Genomic DNA, 16103 nt, shown 5'->3' with positions numbered 1-16103 from the left:
CTTTCAGAAGGAAAAAGAAGGTAAGCGTCTATTACAGCGTGACTTAGAGTGGACTATTAGAAAACTGAATTATATCCCGCTTTTAAGTTTTAAAGTTGTATTATTTAAAATGGGCAGAGTCAGATTACAGGGACAAAATCAGGTGAAGAAAAACATTCACATTTTGAATTCTTTATTTTACAAAAATCAATAATTACAAGAAATATTCAAATCTAAAGTCAAAAGCAGAGAGATAATCCATGAATGAGTGGTGAGAGCTGAAATGAGTTTGCTGCACTGGTCCTAAATGTTGTTCCAGGTTGAATAACTAGGAGAAAAAAAAAAGAAAAAAAAATGTTAGCATGTACAAATTCGATTTGATATCTGTATGGTGACCGAGACAGAGGTCTCATCAACCAAATCACAAACAAAAGAGTGCAGGATCTTTAAACATCAATTATAATGTTCTACAACATACAATCATGAAAATACTTTACAGTTCTTGGTAAGAACAATCTTGAGTGTGTGTGTATCGGCTTTGATAGAAAACTGTAAACGCGTACCGGTGTCACTGGACCAGCCTGTATGTGATGTACCTTCCAGCTGTTTCACTCGGTCTGATGATCTTCACTACCTGGAAAAGTTCATGGAAAATAGCGGAATGCTTGGTAGAACACCGCTGATAGTCATATAAAAAAAAATTCCCCTTGGGGATTAATAAAGTATATACCTACCTACCTACCTATGTATTAAATGAGTTACTGGAAAAACATTTGCATATTTTTTATTCATTGATAGTGTAATATGTCATATCGCCCTCCAGGTTCCTTACCTGTCCTCTTTTCAAGCCAAAGTAGCGAGCCACCGGGTCCCCAGCCTGGATCCTCGGCAACTGACTTTCCTTTAATTTACTGAAGTACAAATGTTAAGGACAACCAATTCATATTTGCACACAGCTCATGTCAACATGTATAAATCCCATTACATTAATTCAATTAAAAGTACTGCGGCGTGCGTAAGGATACTATCTTGCAAGAAGTTCAGTCACTTCCTCTTTTGTCATAACGATGTGCTCTGGTACAAGCTGAAAGTCAAAAGAGTGATGCAAAAAACTAAAACATTTGTGGGGAAGTTCATTTTTGAAATATCAATTTTATCACTGAGTTGTTGTTGTTTTTTACCTCATGCTCGGTGATGTTGATGAGCAGCTCCTGCTGGAGAAACTGTTCCAGTATGTACTTGGGTGCCATGTCGACGAGAGACTGCAAGATAATTTCATTAATATATTTACTACAAGGATGAAAGATGGTGACAGCATGATGACAGAAATTTAAAAATTTAGAAATTTAAACATTAAATTGGTTTACCTGTTTCGCTGAAGGTGTCATGCCCATCTGAACAACAATGATTGCCCGCGTGATGTTCTCCTCCTGCATCCTCTGACAGTACATCTTGATGGTCTTGATTCCCACCTTGGGCTCCTCTAATAGGGAAAGAGAAAGGCAGCCAGTATAAAGTCACACAGCTAAAGCTGTCAAACAAATGGACATGAAGTCAAGGTTCAACAGATTGTCTCAAGTAATTACAGCATGCTGGTCTTAGCACCATGTAGTTACTACATGTAATTAAGTTACTAATTGTAATCAGTTACAGACAAAATGTGTAATTAAATTAAAGTTAATATTCAAAGTGTTGGTGATTACAGACGGGTTACAATTAACAACATTGAAAAAGCTTACACGTACAATTTAATATTCGTTTGGCTGTTTTGCATCTGTTCGCTGCACACTAGTTTCTGTCCAGGCTAGCTCCATTCATTTGGCAGCATGCACTTAATTTTTAAGCATTGATTTTGATTAGTTCTCTTGTTTAAATTTGCACCGCCTCTCGTCTGCCAATCAAATCATAGTTTCTTGCGTCCTCTAAGAAATCCACACCGAGGCACTTGGACATGTCATTGGATAAAACAATGAGACATTTACAGAGTCCTTCAGGAACCTGGGTCAAAAAACTGTGAACAGTACCCAGCTGTGCTGATCGTTCCGTCATCACTCAACATAGTCAACCAGAATGTAGACTTGGTTTGATCTTCTAGGAAAAAAAAATGTCCTTCACTGCAGTCAGCTGTGCTCTCCATACTTGGGATTAGTTTTGGTGTTTGTGCTTTAAAAATCAAAACATTATAAGACCGTTTAAAGTAATCAGTGGTCGAGTACTGTTGGGAGGTTTACACAGATTAGTTTAAAAATGGACTTTTCAGCTCCATTATTTAAAACATTTGATACAAAAATAATCAAATAAGTTCTATTTCTATCAGGAAGTAATTAAACTAGTTACATTGCTTATTACGTTTCTAACAAGGTAACTCGCAATCTGCAACCTGTTACATTTCAAACGTGGCCTTTCCTATCTATAGATAGATAGATAGATAGATCGATAGATCGATAGTTACTTTATTAATCCTCAAGGGGAATTTTTTTTTTTTCCGCTACAGCAGCATTTATAGATACAGGAAAGAAATAAAATAACAGTAAAAAAATATTAAATATAAAAATGCACAGTATATACAATAAAATAGAATAAAATAAAATAGAATAATTAAATTAAAACTAACTAAACAATAGTGCAAAGTTGTTGTTTTTTTAAAAATATTTAAACAAACAAGAAAACAGACAACCAACGGTGTTATTAGTGTGCGATGGATTTTGCCAGAGGTGAGTTATTGTACAGTCTTATTGCAGTGGGCAGGAATGGTCTCCTGTATCTTCTACAGTGTGTATAAAGAATTTAAAGTCATTGGAAACAACAACAACAACAACAACCTACCAGGAAAGAAAACGAACATCTGGTCGGTGGGGTCATCGTTGTGTGCCACCAGGACGGTGAGGTCGATGCGTCTGGGGCGGCCCTCGCTGGGCTTGTCTCCGAACTGACTCTTGAACTCGTCCAGCGTCTGGTCCAGCTCGTCCTGCGTCACCAGGTAGCCTCTGTCGTGGCACAGCTGTGGGTGCAAACGCGGGGCCGTGAAATCAAGACGAGTGTACGCAACGGACTTAAAGCTGTCAGCTGCTGTTTTCATCTGTTAACGTCGCACAGTAACAACACGGGCTGGAGAGCACCGCTTCCTGAAAGGCTCAATTCCTGTGTGGCAAAATGTACAAACTGCTAACTGTGGCACTTAACTTAACAAGTCACTTGCTGCTTAAAAAAAAAAAAACAAAAACAGCTAGAAAAACAAACAAACAAACAAACAAACGGATAGTTCGTACGTAACCCACGTTTTCAACATTACAGAACGGAGCCGCTGTTTACTGCCAGAAGCGTGCTAAGCTAACAAGCTTTAAAAACACTCGTCTAATGCACCTGCATGATGGTTTTGCGGATCTTCCACAGCCTGTATGTTTCCTCCTCGTCATCCATGTCGCCTCAAATGGTTTATTCGCTCTAGATTCAATTTAAAACGTGTTTTTTGTTGTTGTCTATGAATGTATCGCTATAGCTCCCGCGGTGGGGAGGAGGAGAGGGGGAAACAACGCGACGCACGTTTTCGTTTCCCGACCGACACAGACTGATGACGTACACAGAGTGTGGGCGGGGTCTGTAACAACAATGTACCGCATTGATTTTGTGTAAATTCACCGTTGGTCTCTTCTACCACAAAAAAACAACAACAACAACAACAACAACAACAAAATGAGGCCTTTATGTGTTATTTTGGCGCTCGGGACGTTGGCGAGCAGCGGGCTACTACTGGCGATGGTACTGTACTTTGTATTACCCGCGACGGTAACGTAAACCTACATGATACTTGGCGTGTGTCTGAGTGCTGCTGCGATTCCTCACGAGTGACGTCTGTAACGCGCTATTATCGACAGCTATAACAACACTTTTTGTTTGTTTGTTTGTTTTGTTTTGTTCCTAAATTCTTCATATTAGTAAGAGTGAGTGTTGTTTTGGAGCCGATGCTTGGTGTTTTGCCTGTGTGCCGTGGCTGTGAGGATTATACACGACCCAAACCGCTCTCTCGGCCCGTTGGTTGGCGCGCGATTAATAAACACTAAATAAACATGCGTTGTTTGTACTTTGCTGTATTTTGAGCGCGTTGGAGAGTGTAAATAGTTCTAAAGTGCAATTACGTATGAGTGCAGCAGTTTGTGCCACCGGATGTTTTCGCAGCACCCCACCGCCACCTGACTGCTGGTGTCAGCTGATAGGCTTATCATCTGCAAACACTGCGACAGTCACTTTGAGTCAAGTCAGCACGCCTGATGTTGCTGCGCGTTTTCTGTTGCAGCAGATAGATTTTTTTTTATTATTTTTTATTTCAGGGGATGAACTAATTGTGTTTTAGGTCACCAACATCCGTAGAAAAGTAAATCTCCACTATTATTATTAGTATTTGCCTGTCTTGCCCTTTACAGTAGGTTTTCTCTAAATCTTTGTCGAATTATATTCTGTATTTTTTTCTGTATTGATACTTTTTTTTTTTTTAACCATTCATCAAGGTCAAGCCGTTGAAGCAAGATTTCCATGCAGATTTGCCAAAATACAAAAGTTGAATAACTATCATAAATCAGAACAACAAATTGCCTAATCACTTGTTTTGTCGTGCAATACTTGTCTAAACGTTTCCACTCGAGTTTACCTAGTTCAGAACAGATGATTACCAGTTCTCTCAAGGTTCTCACAAACTCTTGTTTTCTGGGATTGCAATTATTTGGTAGAATGAACACGTTTATTTGTTTGGCTCTGGCACTGACTTTTATGCCAGGGTGAGGAGGTTAAATGTGCTGCAAATTCCTTTTTCATTCAACTATTAATCACATTACATAATAAGTTTATGTCTTTCTTCAGACTACTGCTCTTTGCCCGGGCCAAATGGAGCTCACCGTCCCATGGCCCAGTTTTCTTGAGATTATGAGGACATTGTGGACTGTGGACTGCAATACACATGCACTTCTGATCTGGATTTGTGAGTCGGTAGCTGAGAGGGGCCTATTGGAAAATCACAGCCTATCAGTTTCGTTAATGATCACCTGCCCCCTTTTTACATGAGAACACTGGACCGTGTGCGCTCTCAGTCGTGGGGTTGAGGTCCAGCGGTGAGGGTGTAGCTGAAGCCACTGAGTGGTTTAGAGATCTGATCGGGCCTCTGCCTTCAGAAGAACTAACTGAAGGGCAGTTATGCGCCTGATAGAGGGCACAGTGCTTTTCTCTGTCCTGCTGCAGGCGATGGTAAGACACAATGAGGCTCGGACTGAAACACTAACGTAGCAGGACTGGAACCAACTTTTGGAGAGTGTCAGCTTTTGTTCTTCATGAGTTTATTTTTATTTTTTATTCATTTTAATGCCATGTTTTGTGGTATTTGAAATATAATCCTTCTAATATTTCTTTTTAGGAATTTCACTCACTCGAGATTCAATACTTCAGGGTTTTTTTTAAAGTGGATTTTTCAGAGGAAATGTTTATAATTAATGGATCAGGTGGAACACATTTCTTGTCATCTATGAATCACGCTTCAGTGTAAAAGTGTGAATGCTATTTGTCATACTTACTTGTCTGATATTTCATTTTTTAAAGTAAGCTTCTTTCACTTAACTCATTTTGTACCCTTTTTTCTTCCTCAACAGTCTGCTCCGATGGAGGAATGGCAGACAGCCACGTCCATTTATAACTTCTCAGCAACAGATATCGATGGCAATTTGGTTTCTCTTGAAAAATACAGGTACATTTATCTGTGACATATTCTCTCCCTAATTTCACTGCTGCATCTCCTTGTAACCTTCAATTAAAAAAAAAATGTGTGCGTGTCTGTTCAGGGGGAATGTTGTCATCATCACCAACGTTGCCTCTAAATGAGGTAAAACCCCAGTAAACTACTCTCAGTTTGCCGAGATGCACGCTAAGTACACTGAGAGAGGTTTACGCATCCTTGCCTTCCCTTCAAACCAGTTTGGGAACCAGGTTCGTGACGCATGAGTGTTTTATCAAAGCTGCATGCAATTTGAAGATGTCAATGTGGTGTGTTAATGTGATGGAAGAGGAAAGAGAGTCGTCACAAAACATTTTTGAACCATCATAAGCAAATTTCAAAGGAAAAATAACATCATGGTGAAGTAAACTAATAGTGCTGACCATTTCTCACTTATTTTACTTTATAGGAGCCGGGCAATGAAACTCAGATCAAGCAGTTTGCCAAGTCCTACAACGCTGAGTTTGACATGTTCAGTAAGATCGAAGTGAACGGGGCCAACGCTCATCCTCTCTGGAAGTGGCTGAAGGAGCAGCCGAACGGGAGAGGCTTCTTCGGAAAGTAAGAGTCAGGGGCAGAGACATGGGGCGACGACATTGTCTGATTACACGTTATCCCATGACAGAGAAGCTTGTTTGGGTATATAGAGTCCACAATTATGTCACACTTATCTACAAAGTGGTCAATATGTTTTTGATTGAATTTAACCAAGATTCTGTGAATCAATTATCGATTAACAAAGCTTTTATTCATCTGATTTCCAACTGTAGCTCCATTATTTCATTTATTAGTCAAATTCCTCCTGTCATTGAATTTATGATTGTCTTTCACTGCACTTCCAGAATACATTACAAAGCACTTTAGTTACACCTTTGGCCTTTTGTCTTTGTTTACACTCTTCTTCCCAGATTTTTGCTGTTGTTGTTATTTATTTTTTATTATGGTGTTTTTTCTTGTCCGGGCAGTGTAAAAATTTAAATGTTTGAAAGACTCTTTTCTAACACTTATTTTTTGTTTTCATTCCTGCAGTAGTATCAAGTGGAATTTCACCAAGGTAAATATTTATTATCTGAATTTTTGATTACATATTCTGAGATCAGCTTAATTTTTCAATTAAATAAAAAACAACCTATTGTTCAGACAATTTGGGAGTGTTGTTATCAGAATAAAACCTGTAAATAAAACTAAGTGTTTTATATTTAAAGTAAAAGAGAAAATAACTTTCATTTTTTAATTTCCTGTTCAGTGTCTTCAAGTTTTCTTCTTTTCTGTGTTCTCTCTAGTTTCTGATCAATAAAGAGGGTCAGGTGGTGAAGAGATACGGCCCCCTGGATGATCCAAGTGTAAGTTCAAAACATCTCTCTTTGCCACAGATCAAACAACAACGCTGCATTGACTCCAACAGACCTTTATATTTACTCACGTTGATCTTTCCCACTGGCTGTGTGACTGCTGCTGACACTGTGAAGACCTCTGCCGTCATGTTTAGCATCAACAACAGATGTTTGTATCTTCTTCCTTTCCAGGTGGTGGAGAAGGATCTTCCCAGATACCTTTAACCCTCTAATGGAAGAATGATTCCTCACTTACTGACTCTCTGTCCACTTTGTGTTTCCGTCACCCTTCACCCTCCTGCCTCTGCCTCTCCGAGCACCAGTGCATGTGGCTTCAGTCCACCCCAGATCAGTGACGGTCTGTTCAAAAATCCGCATGGCGGACAGGGCAGACCTGATGAAAATGGCGTGCAAACCTACTGGGAGGATGACCAAGCTCATGTTTATGTGGTTCTCTGGAGAGAAGGAGAAAGGATCCCTAAACACATCTTTTAACGGCTTGATGTGTTGATTGTTTTCATAATAAAATCCACTAAGAGTTTTGTTCTAACTATATTTTTGTCTTTGGCTTGTATTGTCTGTCACTGGATTTTTCAAGTGTAAATATTTGACAGATGCATGTTGATTTTCTGTCCTGAGTTACTCATGTGCACATAGAGCTTTCAATTTGTGTAATGGAGGGGCTTCAAAGAGACGTCAACTGAAAAATGGAAGCATGAGTCAGAAATGTTTTAAACAGGTGTGCATTAGATTTAAAAAGGAAACGGTGGGGGTTTCCTTTGAATTGCAGCTCCCTTTTCTGTCCGACATTGAAATCACATCACAACAATACAATAAGGTGATAGGCACACTTATGATCTGTTGATATCATATCATTTGTAGGGAGGTAGTTTAGTCCTTTAAATTTCAACACAGTCGAGATTACAGGGGCTCACTTTACCCTTTAGACTATACTATCAGTGGTTCCCAACATTGATATCAGGACCCCACAAAGGGTCATCGGCTGATTATTTCGAGGATTTCTTTCCCCTAATTTTTATGTTACTGAATAATTTTATCACGTCAGGCGATCAAAAATAATTCTGATGAATGAATAATCAAATAAAACGCAGATTAGACTAGATCAGGCTCAGATCAGACTTGAAAAAAAAAAAGCCCTACAAAGCCATACAAGTAAATACTCTACTTGGTGTTGCCAACTTCCATCTTTCTTTTTCTCTCAAAGTATCTGAAATAAGAATAAATTAAAACCACGAGAAATAAGAACCGTGAAAATATAATTTACCCCTCGAACAGCAGTTCAAGATGACCTCTGCTGCTGCTGCTGCTGCTGCAGTTCCCCTCTGAGGCCTACAGAGGGCGCCACATAGACCATCCTCACAAAAGCAGCTCGGCGGCAGCAGCAAGTGCAGCGGAGCTGGGAGGAGGAGAGGAGCGGAGAGGAGAGAGAGAGAGGAGAGGAGAGGAGAGGACTGTGTGCCGCTGCTGTCGTGAGGAGACGCCGCACAGATGAAGGGACCGTCGCGGATAACTGTCACACATCCCTCCGTCTGATTACCGTCAAAACATCACACAACACGTTCCTCCCGCCGGGATCGCGCCGTCGCTGTGGGGTTTTTCACTCGGGACGGGGCTTGTCTGTTTTTTTTGTTTTGTTTTGGGGTTGTTTTTTTTTGTCCTCCGGGAGGCTGAATGGAAGCAGCAGCCGAGGGAGCGGTCGGGCTGTCGGAGGCCAGGGACGGGAGCCCGCTGTCCGTGGCAGCGGCGTCCGACGATGCGGACACGGTCGTGGGAGTTAGCTACGGGATGGACGCCGCAGACATGGGTAAGGGCGTCTCTCGTCTGCCGAGCGCTGTCCGTCTTTCCTCCTCATCTTTATTGTCCCCACATCCGTCTGTCCCCCCTCCCCCTCCCACCACCACCTCCTCCCCTTCGTCTCTGAACCAGAAAGTCCCGACTCATCTTTGCTAGCGTGGAATCGGTAGGCTAAGGCTAGCAGCTAACAGAGCTGAGTGGAGCAGGTGAAGGTGCAGATTGTGTGTGACTGTATTACTGCGAGGTGGAGGTGAAGCCGTGACCACCGAGAAACACCACAAACCAGGGATAGACCAAATAAAATAAAGAACAGGAGTGTAAAGGAGCACTATGATGTGACAATTATCTCTCATTAGCTGTCTTTGGTTTACAGATATAGCCAAAGGTGTAGCAGAGACATCTGACCACGTCCTCCACGAGCAAATTATCCTTTCCTCGTTTTGTTTAAAAAATAAATTAATTAACAATATGTACATTTCACACGGGCCTTCTCCCGTTTTTTTTGTGTGTTTTTTTGGCACATATTATCTCCACTTGTCACCAACAGACTAGTAGTAATACATGTTTCTGCAAAAGACACAAAAGCTTCAATTTTCCACCATCTTGGCGTTTTACTCGCCAAAATATATATATATATATATATATATATTTTTTTTTTTCCAAGGATAAGGTTGATTTAGCAAATCACATCTTGTTCTTTTTTTAATTTTTTTATTTCAAGAGTGTTTATTTTAGAGCTGCAATGATTGGCAGATTGATTAATTGACTAGTTGATCGACAGAAAATGAATAGTCAACTATTTTCATAATATTTTAATATTTTTTGTATATTAAAAAAAGCTAACATTTTCTGGTTCCTCTAGTCCTCCAGGATAATAAACTTAATATAATGCGGTTGTGGACTGTTCATTGGGGCATAACAATGGGCCTCGGTTGACATTTTTCATAATTTTCAGACATTTTAAAGACCAGACAGCTAATTGATTGATCATGAAAATAATCAACATATTAATCGGTAATGACAATAATCGTCATTCACGGTCTTAGTTTATTTCTACTTGACGCAGTCGAGGACCTAAAGTGGAAGATATGTGACTTGTTATTGTGGGGAAAAGTACAGATGTTCCCAATAACATGGACGTGGCTCTGTTCTGTTCAAGAGTCACGACATGAAACCTGAACACGACCAGCACCCCAAACCTGAAACAACTAAGGCAATTCATCCACCGTTGATTTTATCATTTCATCATCAAGATGTCTTCTGTGAAAAAAAAAAACGGCCTCTTGTAAGTTGATGCAATGACGCTTTAATCACACCATTTATTAGAAACTACGTTAAATATATATTTTAATATATATTTGCCTTAAGATGTCTGCAGAACAAATTTGCTGAGCGTCAGATCTCGCGTGAGAAGTGAAGTTAGGTAAACCATAACATCTGTTTACACTGGCTTTAAGAATATACAACATCAAATCAGGAGGCCACATTTTCATCAGATGTTGTCATTTGCACATTGGTAAACTGATCATAGAGATCCTAAAGCAACATAGATGACATCACAGTGATTCATGAATTAAAGAAAGACCTTTTCTATTGGACAAGATCCGGTGGACCTTCGATCTCAATCAGTCCTCTGAAATCGGTTTCAAATCCAAGTGTGTTACACCTGGCTGCTGGGGATATTTGCTTTCAGGGACCTGTTCATATTAGGTTTTTATCAGCTCTTAATTTGGAAACATTCATGAATTTTGTTTCGCATGTGTGTAAAACAAAATTCTAACGGCTCTATCGAGAGCAGAATTGAGTTACAATAAGACCGCATCGTCAACATAGAGTCGTTTGCTTTTGTGCATGTAATCTCGCCAAGGGATGACTTTAAAGCACGCCAACAGACGTGCACGTGTGTGTACATGAGAAGTATCACTGTCTTTAGCTACGCTCAGCCCTCGAGTCTAACAGCTATCAGTCACGTAGCGTTCCTTTGTCATGTTCACTGTACGTCACAGTTTGGGGGTTTTGATCGTCCCTGTTGAGAAAAGTGCTGACTTTGACGAGAGCTCAGTACCTCCACACAGAACGGATCAATCGAGAGGACTGCCTGCTGAGGGTTACTGGTGGAGCTCAACTCTATCACGGGTTGAAATGAAAGCTAGGCCACGGAAGGTTTTTTAAGGTTTTTTTTTGGTTTTCTCCAGCATGCTTGCTGGTGTGTCTGATTATTCACCCCCCGGGTGATTTCACAAGTGTGTGCCTGCCTGGTCAGTCAGTGCCCCCTCGCACGCAAAGGAGAGCACAGGCCTTGTGCAGATGAGCAACAAAATATAATGTCTATATATATAAAAAATAAAAAAAAGTTAGATGTGATTTGTGGTGCGGGTACATTAGATAGGGGAGATAACTGTTTAAGTGTCTTCTTTTTTAACATACTACCATCTGTAACCTCGTTACCCTGTTTAACCTCAGCCTCTGAGTCGACTAATGCTGTAGAGGTGGATTTAAAAGTTGCTCGAGGGATATGTTTCAGTGATGTCCATCATCCGGGCTGCAATGCCCTAAAATGCTATTAGGGCAGCAGGTCTGAGAGCTATAGAAGTCTGATTAAAGCAGCAGCCAGTCTGTGCACATACAGGAGAAGCCGATGCCATGCAGTGAAGCAAAGACGTTTTTCTGCTTTTAATACTGCAATTTCACTAAAACATACAAAAGATCACACATTTCTCAGTATAGTTCCTATTTCAATACGTACATTTCAACACACAAGTGACGATTGTGTTGTGGGTGAGAACACAGCTCAGTTCGCGTGCACCAAATTTCTTCCCTTCTACCATTTTTTTTTGTCATGATAGAGCTCAATGTTGACAGTCTGACCTTGGGGGATGAATTCAAGGTGCACAATCCCGTGAATGTCAAATAAATCCCACCTGATGCGCCTTATTTGGCCTATTGTGATGTTCTGCTCTTGTTGAAACGCAAATGTCACTCAAAACACCTAAAAAAAAAAAACTCACCGCCGAAGGCTTTCGGAAACATTTCAATGGTCTCTGTTGCCGATTTCCTGAGTTTGACGAAAACAAATTGTACGTGCACTTTCTGCTCATCTCCACGGAGAAATCATAGATGCGCACATACTAGTAGTCACAAAAACATGTGTACATCAGGTGTTGATGTTGATCAAGTGATGATACTTGGAAGACTTTCTCATAGCTCCCGCCTGCTCCGTGCACGTCATGAGGCCGTCTCTACATTTTTTGATTGCCCCTAATAAACATGAGAACAGTGGTTCAGTACATACACCTAATCCATCATCCAGTGAATATATACTTCCAAAAGTATGATTATTAGGTAAACACAATGCTTCAGCAGAGTCAATAAACAGGCTACTAATGCTAATTTGTGGGATTTGTGAGCAGCACGTTTCCTTCAGTAAATTCCCGACGAAAGCAGTCAAGCAGTTTGAAAACAGATAAATACAATGACAAGTAAAGTAAGCATGGTTTTCACCTAATTTCTTTAGTTTTGGCCCATTTTAATCCCGAAATAGAAGTCGTTGATTCCCCGATTGCCGACCTACAGTGTGTTGTCAGAATTTTACTCCACATCAATAAATGCACAAACGCATCAGTTGTAAGCTAGTTTTATTATCGGAAACTACTCCACCGTGTCATCGTTTCTATCAGTTTGACTTCATTAGCCTCACAGTGTGATCTGAACATGACCCTCCATTATGATTCCACACAATAAAGGCGAGCATAAATTTCGCTTCGATCTTATTGTTTGTGTTGCTGCGTGGGTCCTCTCGTGATACAAAGCATTTGTAGGCTGAGTATGTGTGATAAGCCCTGCAGCAGGGTGGGGTAGGTGTGGGTCATTCTGTGAAAGTCCATCACAGGCAATTCAGCTGAAGCGCGTCATGATATCTGACGATGGTGTACTGACAGTGAGGTGGTGTCAGTGGATACTCTGGGAGTGCTACACCTCCGAAAGTGGAAAGGGATCCGAGTGAATGGGGAATGTCAGCAGCAGGGCTCCCGCTTGACTCTCATTGGCTCCTGAAAATGGTAAATGCTCACGTCAAAGAGCTCTGCTCGAGCGTTTGGTTAACGTCAGATCTTGCGTATGTGTAATTGCTGTGCAGCTCAGCTGCTCTGTATGTGTGAATACAAAGATGTGTGGGTGTCACAGCTGGCTGTTAAATATCTGTGAGCATTTAGTCTCATTCAAAGCTTCTCATCCTCCGGCAGTCGTAATTTGTCCCCACAGTCGACTGTCAGCACGACAGCATTCATCTCACTCAAACTCCGCTGCCCTCGCCTTCAACCTCAGACATAGTCTCCCCTCACCTTCAACCTCAGACATAGTCTCCCCTCACCTTCAACCTCAGACATAGTCTCCCCTCACCTTCAACCTCAGACATAGTCTCCCCTCACCTTCAACCTCAGACATAGTCTCCTCTCACCTTCAACCTCAGACATAGTCTCCCCTCACCTTCAACCTCAGACATAGTCTCCCCTCACCTTCAACCTCAGACATAGTCTCCTCTCACCTTCAACCTCAGACATAGTCTCCTCTCTCCCCTCCTCTCCTCTCCTTACTCCCGAGTGAGCCACAACTCATGTACCTCCTCTGAGTGATTCCCTCAGCCACTCATTTGTCACTTTCCATCAGTCCTTCCCCTCTCTGTTTTCCTCCGTTCGCTGCTTTAGGCATCGCCTGTCAGAATTGCTGACGGAAGCACAAAGGCTGGGTTGCCTCCTGTGGAATTTACCATCCATCTGCTTCCTCCTTCTTCCTTCAGCAAGGTCTCCCTCTCTTTCTCCCCCTGTGGCCGGTTGTGTGTGCCAGGATCAAACTGTATCCCGGAGGCCCGTTCACAGAGCATGTGTCGGGTTTTTGACCCTCTGCCTGGTTCTTTGATGTCACATGATTTTACGTAGACGATGACGCAGTTTAGTTACATCTTACGTGCTGCTGAGCTTCCTGCGAGTGGGGGATGTGTGCTACAGTAGCTATTTTAAAAAGACACCATGACGAGGCAGGAGCATTGTGTTTGCAGCTGTTTGTCCTCGTGCTTTTGCCTGAGAGATACCTGCTGGATAGACGTGAGGGGAAGAGAAAGGGGAAGAGAGACGGCAACAACAACAACAAAAAATTCTGGCTGTATTATTTTGGTTGTGCAACGGTAAAAGCTGCTGGATGAAGCTCTGGCTCAGTTTCTTACTTCCATGGCTGCAGTGTCATTCTGCTCTGGCTTCCCTCAAAGGGGAAATAAGGCAAAGGCCTGCTGTTTTCAATTAGGAGAGTCACTGTACCCACTACGCAGGCTATTATTATTTCATAAGCAGCACCTGGAGCACGAAGCTGTCAAAGTTCTCTGAACCTCCCACACAGAATTAGAGATTATTTTCAAATGAGAAAGAGTTGCCCGCTCAGGGGTCCGGTTGTTCTTGTCAATATGTTTCTCTCTATGTGTATTAGACTGGTGACGTGTACAGTTTGTTCTCGGCATCTTGCCCAGTGGATGCTAAGCTAAGTTACAGATAACCTTTTTTTTTTTTTTTTTTTTTAAAACCTGAATAAAATTATTAAAAACTGTTACCTGATTTTCCCTTTTTTTTTTTTAAACCAATGTTTAAGCTCGTGTTCCTCTTCATCCATTTTATCGTTAGGCCCTTTGTTCCTTTTCTTCACAAACATTTAAATATCAACGTGTCATGTATTTAGAGTAGAGCTGAAATGTTCATTTTATTAAACAATTACAGACAGAAAATCAATCAGCAACAGTTTTGAAATATCAAAATGTATTTGATTTATTAGGGCATCTTCTGCCTTTATCAGACTGTCCAACAGTAGAGATGACAGGACATAAAGGGAGAAAAATGGGAATATCACAAGTTCAGAGACTGCGACTGGGGATGTTGCAGTTCACGGGTGGCATCTTAGCCCGGAGCCACGTAGTTAAGTGTAATTAAAAGGTCCCACTCTGTATAAATTCAGGTTTCCTTTCTTTTTTAATCATAAAGCAGGTCTAGGTGTTGTATGAATACCTTAAAATGCCAAAATGTCTCCATCCACAGAGAAATGCACACAGCAACTGTTTAGCAAATGTGCTGTTTGGACGTTTCGACTGTTTCGACTTTTGTAAGTTTGTGATGTCATAGACGTACTCTCCTATCATATGCACGGCTCGTTGTTCAACAACGGTAATGTGTGTGTGGTTGGCCTGTGTGTGCGTCAGTCAGAAAATAGTCAGCCGGTCAGAAGGCCGGGTCAGAGGCATCAACACAGACACAAATCAGTGTTTAATTATCAAGACTGCAAATAATACCCAGCAGAAGTGTAAAAGTTGGGACCTTTAAATGCAAAAAGGAGAAAAAATACATTGGTTCCTGGCAGTTATTCTTAGTTTTCTATGATATTAGGTTGAATATCTTTAGATTTTAAACTGCTGTACTTACAAAGCAAAGCTTTTTGAGGACAACCATTTGCATTCTTGGCAACTGCAGCTCTCACTATATCCCAACTTTATATACCAAATGAATAATCAATCAGGAGTTTTTAAATAAATGGTTAATGTGTCAGTCATTCGCAGTCTGCTCGGAGTGAATGACATGCAGGGTGGGAGCAAAAGATGCTGCAGGGTTAATGTAAGTTTAATAAGGTCTGAGCAGTGAGGAAATATATTCATCCATTAAACAGTGTGGGCCTATTTGGCAAATTCAGTCTGACCCTGGCATACACAGTACTTCAGTCCCATCTCATGTGATGGTGAGCATGCTGTGGACCCACAGAGCAAAGCCTTAAATAACAAAGGCTGCATTTCACTCATACATCAGTCACTGTAAGTCGTGCAGCACAGACTGTTTCTCAGCTAAAGTTTCTGGATTTGAGATTGACCCTGGTTTTTCCTTGTTCATCATGACTTGCTGTAGCAATGTGCATTTTATTTATTAAATAGGCATCCTGATGTGGAAATGCAGCTCTGCTCTTTGCTAATAAATCCCCCAAAAATGATGAGCGGGTTGTGTTTGATTATCTGCTGGATTTACAAACACGCACCTTACGCTCAAAAGTTTGTGCTTCAGAACACCCGCTGCAGATTTGCACTGGAATCTTAAGGCGAGGTTGTGATGAGGAAATAGTTTTTACAGTTTATTCAGCTTCCCTCCTTTCTATAAATCAGAATCATTATTAAGAATGTGCAGTAAAATGTTCTTACTCAT

At 41.1% G+C, this 16103-nt stretch overlaps 3 protein-coding genes across 7 annotated transcripts in view; 2 read left to right on the top strand and 1 right to left on the bottom strand.

Moving 5' to 3' along the window:
- Positions 1-155: 155 nt before the first annotated feature.
- On the bottom strand, positions 156-3505 carry polr2eb (RNA polymerase II, I and III subunit E, b). The gene is made up of 8 exons (XM_069694864.1): positions 3343-3505; positions 2806-2980; positions 1347-1462; positions 1161-1241; positions 1005-1063; positions 812-890; positions 543-613; positions 156-307 (listed from the first exon to the last, which is right to left on the bottom strand). Exons 1-7 carry the CDS (start codon positions 3397-3399, stop codon positions 548-550), a joined length of 633 nt encoding a protein of 210 aa, XP_069550965.1. The 5' UTR covers positions 3400-3505; the 3' UTR covers positions 156-307; positions 543-547.
- A 78-nt stretch (positions 3506-3583) lies between these two features.
- On the top strand, positions 3584-7623 carry gpx4a (glutathione peroxidase 4a). Of its 3 annotated transcripts, none has more exons than XM_069694865.1 (7): positions 3584-3765; positions 5613-5707; positions 5802-5946; positions 6144-6295; positions 6764-6788; positions 7018-7077; positions 7261-7623. In XM_069694865.1, exons 1-7 carry the CDS (start codon positions 3673-3675, stop codon positions 7291-7293), a joined length of 603 nt encoding a protein of 200 aa, XP_069550966.1. In that variant the 5' UTR covers positions 3584-3672; the 3' UTR covers positions 7294-7623. The 3 variants fall into 3 exon arrangements, with proteins under 3 accessions (XP_069550966.1, XP_069550967.1, XP_069550968.1); XM_069694866.1 differs by having other exon boundaries at positions 3585-3738; XM_069694867.1 differs by lacking the exon at positions 3584-3765 and adding an exon at positions 5045-5214.
- An 816-nt stretch (positions 7624-8439) lies between these two features.
- The window catches only part of pip5k1ca (phosphatidylinositol-4-phosphate 5-kinase, type I, gamma a), a 46835-nt gene continuing 39171 nt past the window's right edge, over positions 8440-16103 (top strand). For all 3 annotated transcript variants that reach the window (XM_069694859.1, XM_069694860.1, XM_069694858.1), the window contains exon 1: positions 8440-8893. In XM_069694859.1, coding sequence (XP_069550960.1) covers positions 8761-8893 — 133 coding nt within the window. In that variant the 5' untranslated portion in view covers positions 8440-8760. The remainder of the gene's footprint in view (positions 8894-16103) is intronic.

The sequence above is a fragment of the Brachyistius frenatus genome, unplaced genomic scaffold (genome assembly GCF_029030835.1).
Source record: "Brachyistius frenatus isolate BFR_SWC_R1_liver_20210118 unplaced genomic scaffold, ASM2903083v1 Contig_18, whole genome shotgun sequence".
NCBI classification, from domain to species: domain Eukaryota; kingdom Metazoa; phylum Chordata; class Actinopteri; family Embiotocidae; genus Brachyistius; species Brachyistius frenatus.
Note: the sequence above shows the minus strand (reverse complement) of the source record. Positions and strands in the feature narration are given on the sequence as shown.

Excerpts from the sequence above, each read along its gene's own strand:
- polr2eb (XM_069694864.1), bottom strand. The coding sequence starts at position 3,399 with ATGGATGACGAGGAGGAAACATACAGGCTGTGGAAGATCCGCAAAACC. Across the intron at positions 891-1,004 it reads ACTGAACTTCTTGCAAGATA|TAAATTAAAGGAAAGTCAGT; the intron begins GTATCCTTACGC and ends TTTGTACTTCAG. Across the intron at positions 614-811 it reads TTGGCTTGAAAAGAGGACAG|GTAGTGAAGATCATCAGACC; the intron begins GTAAGGAACCTG and ends GAACTTTTCCAG.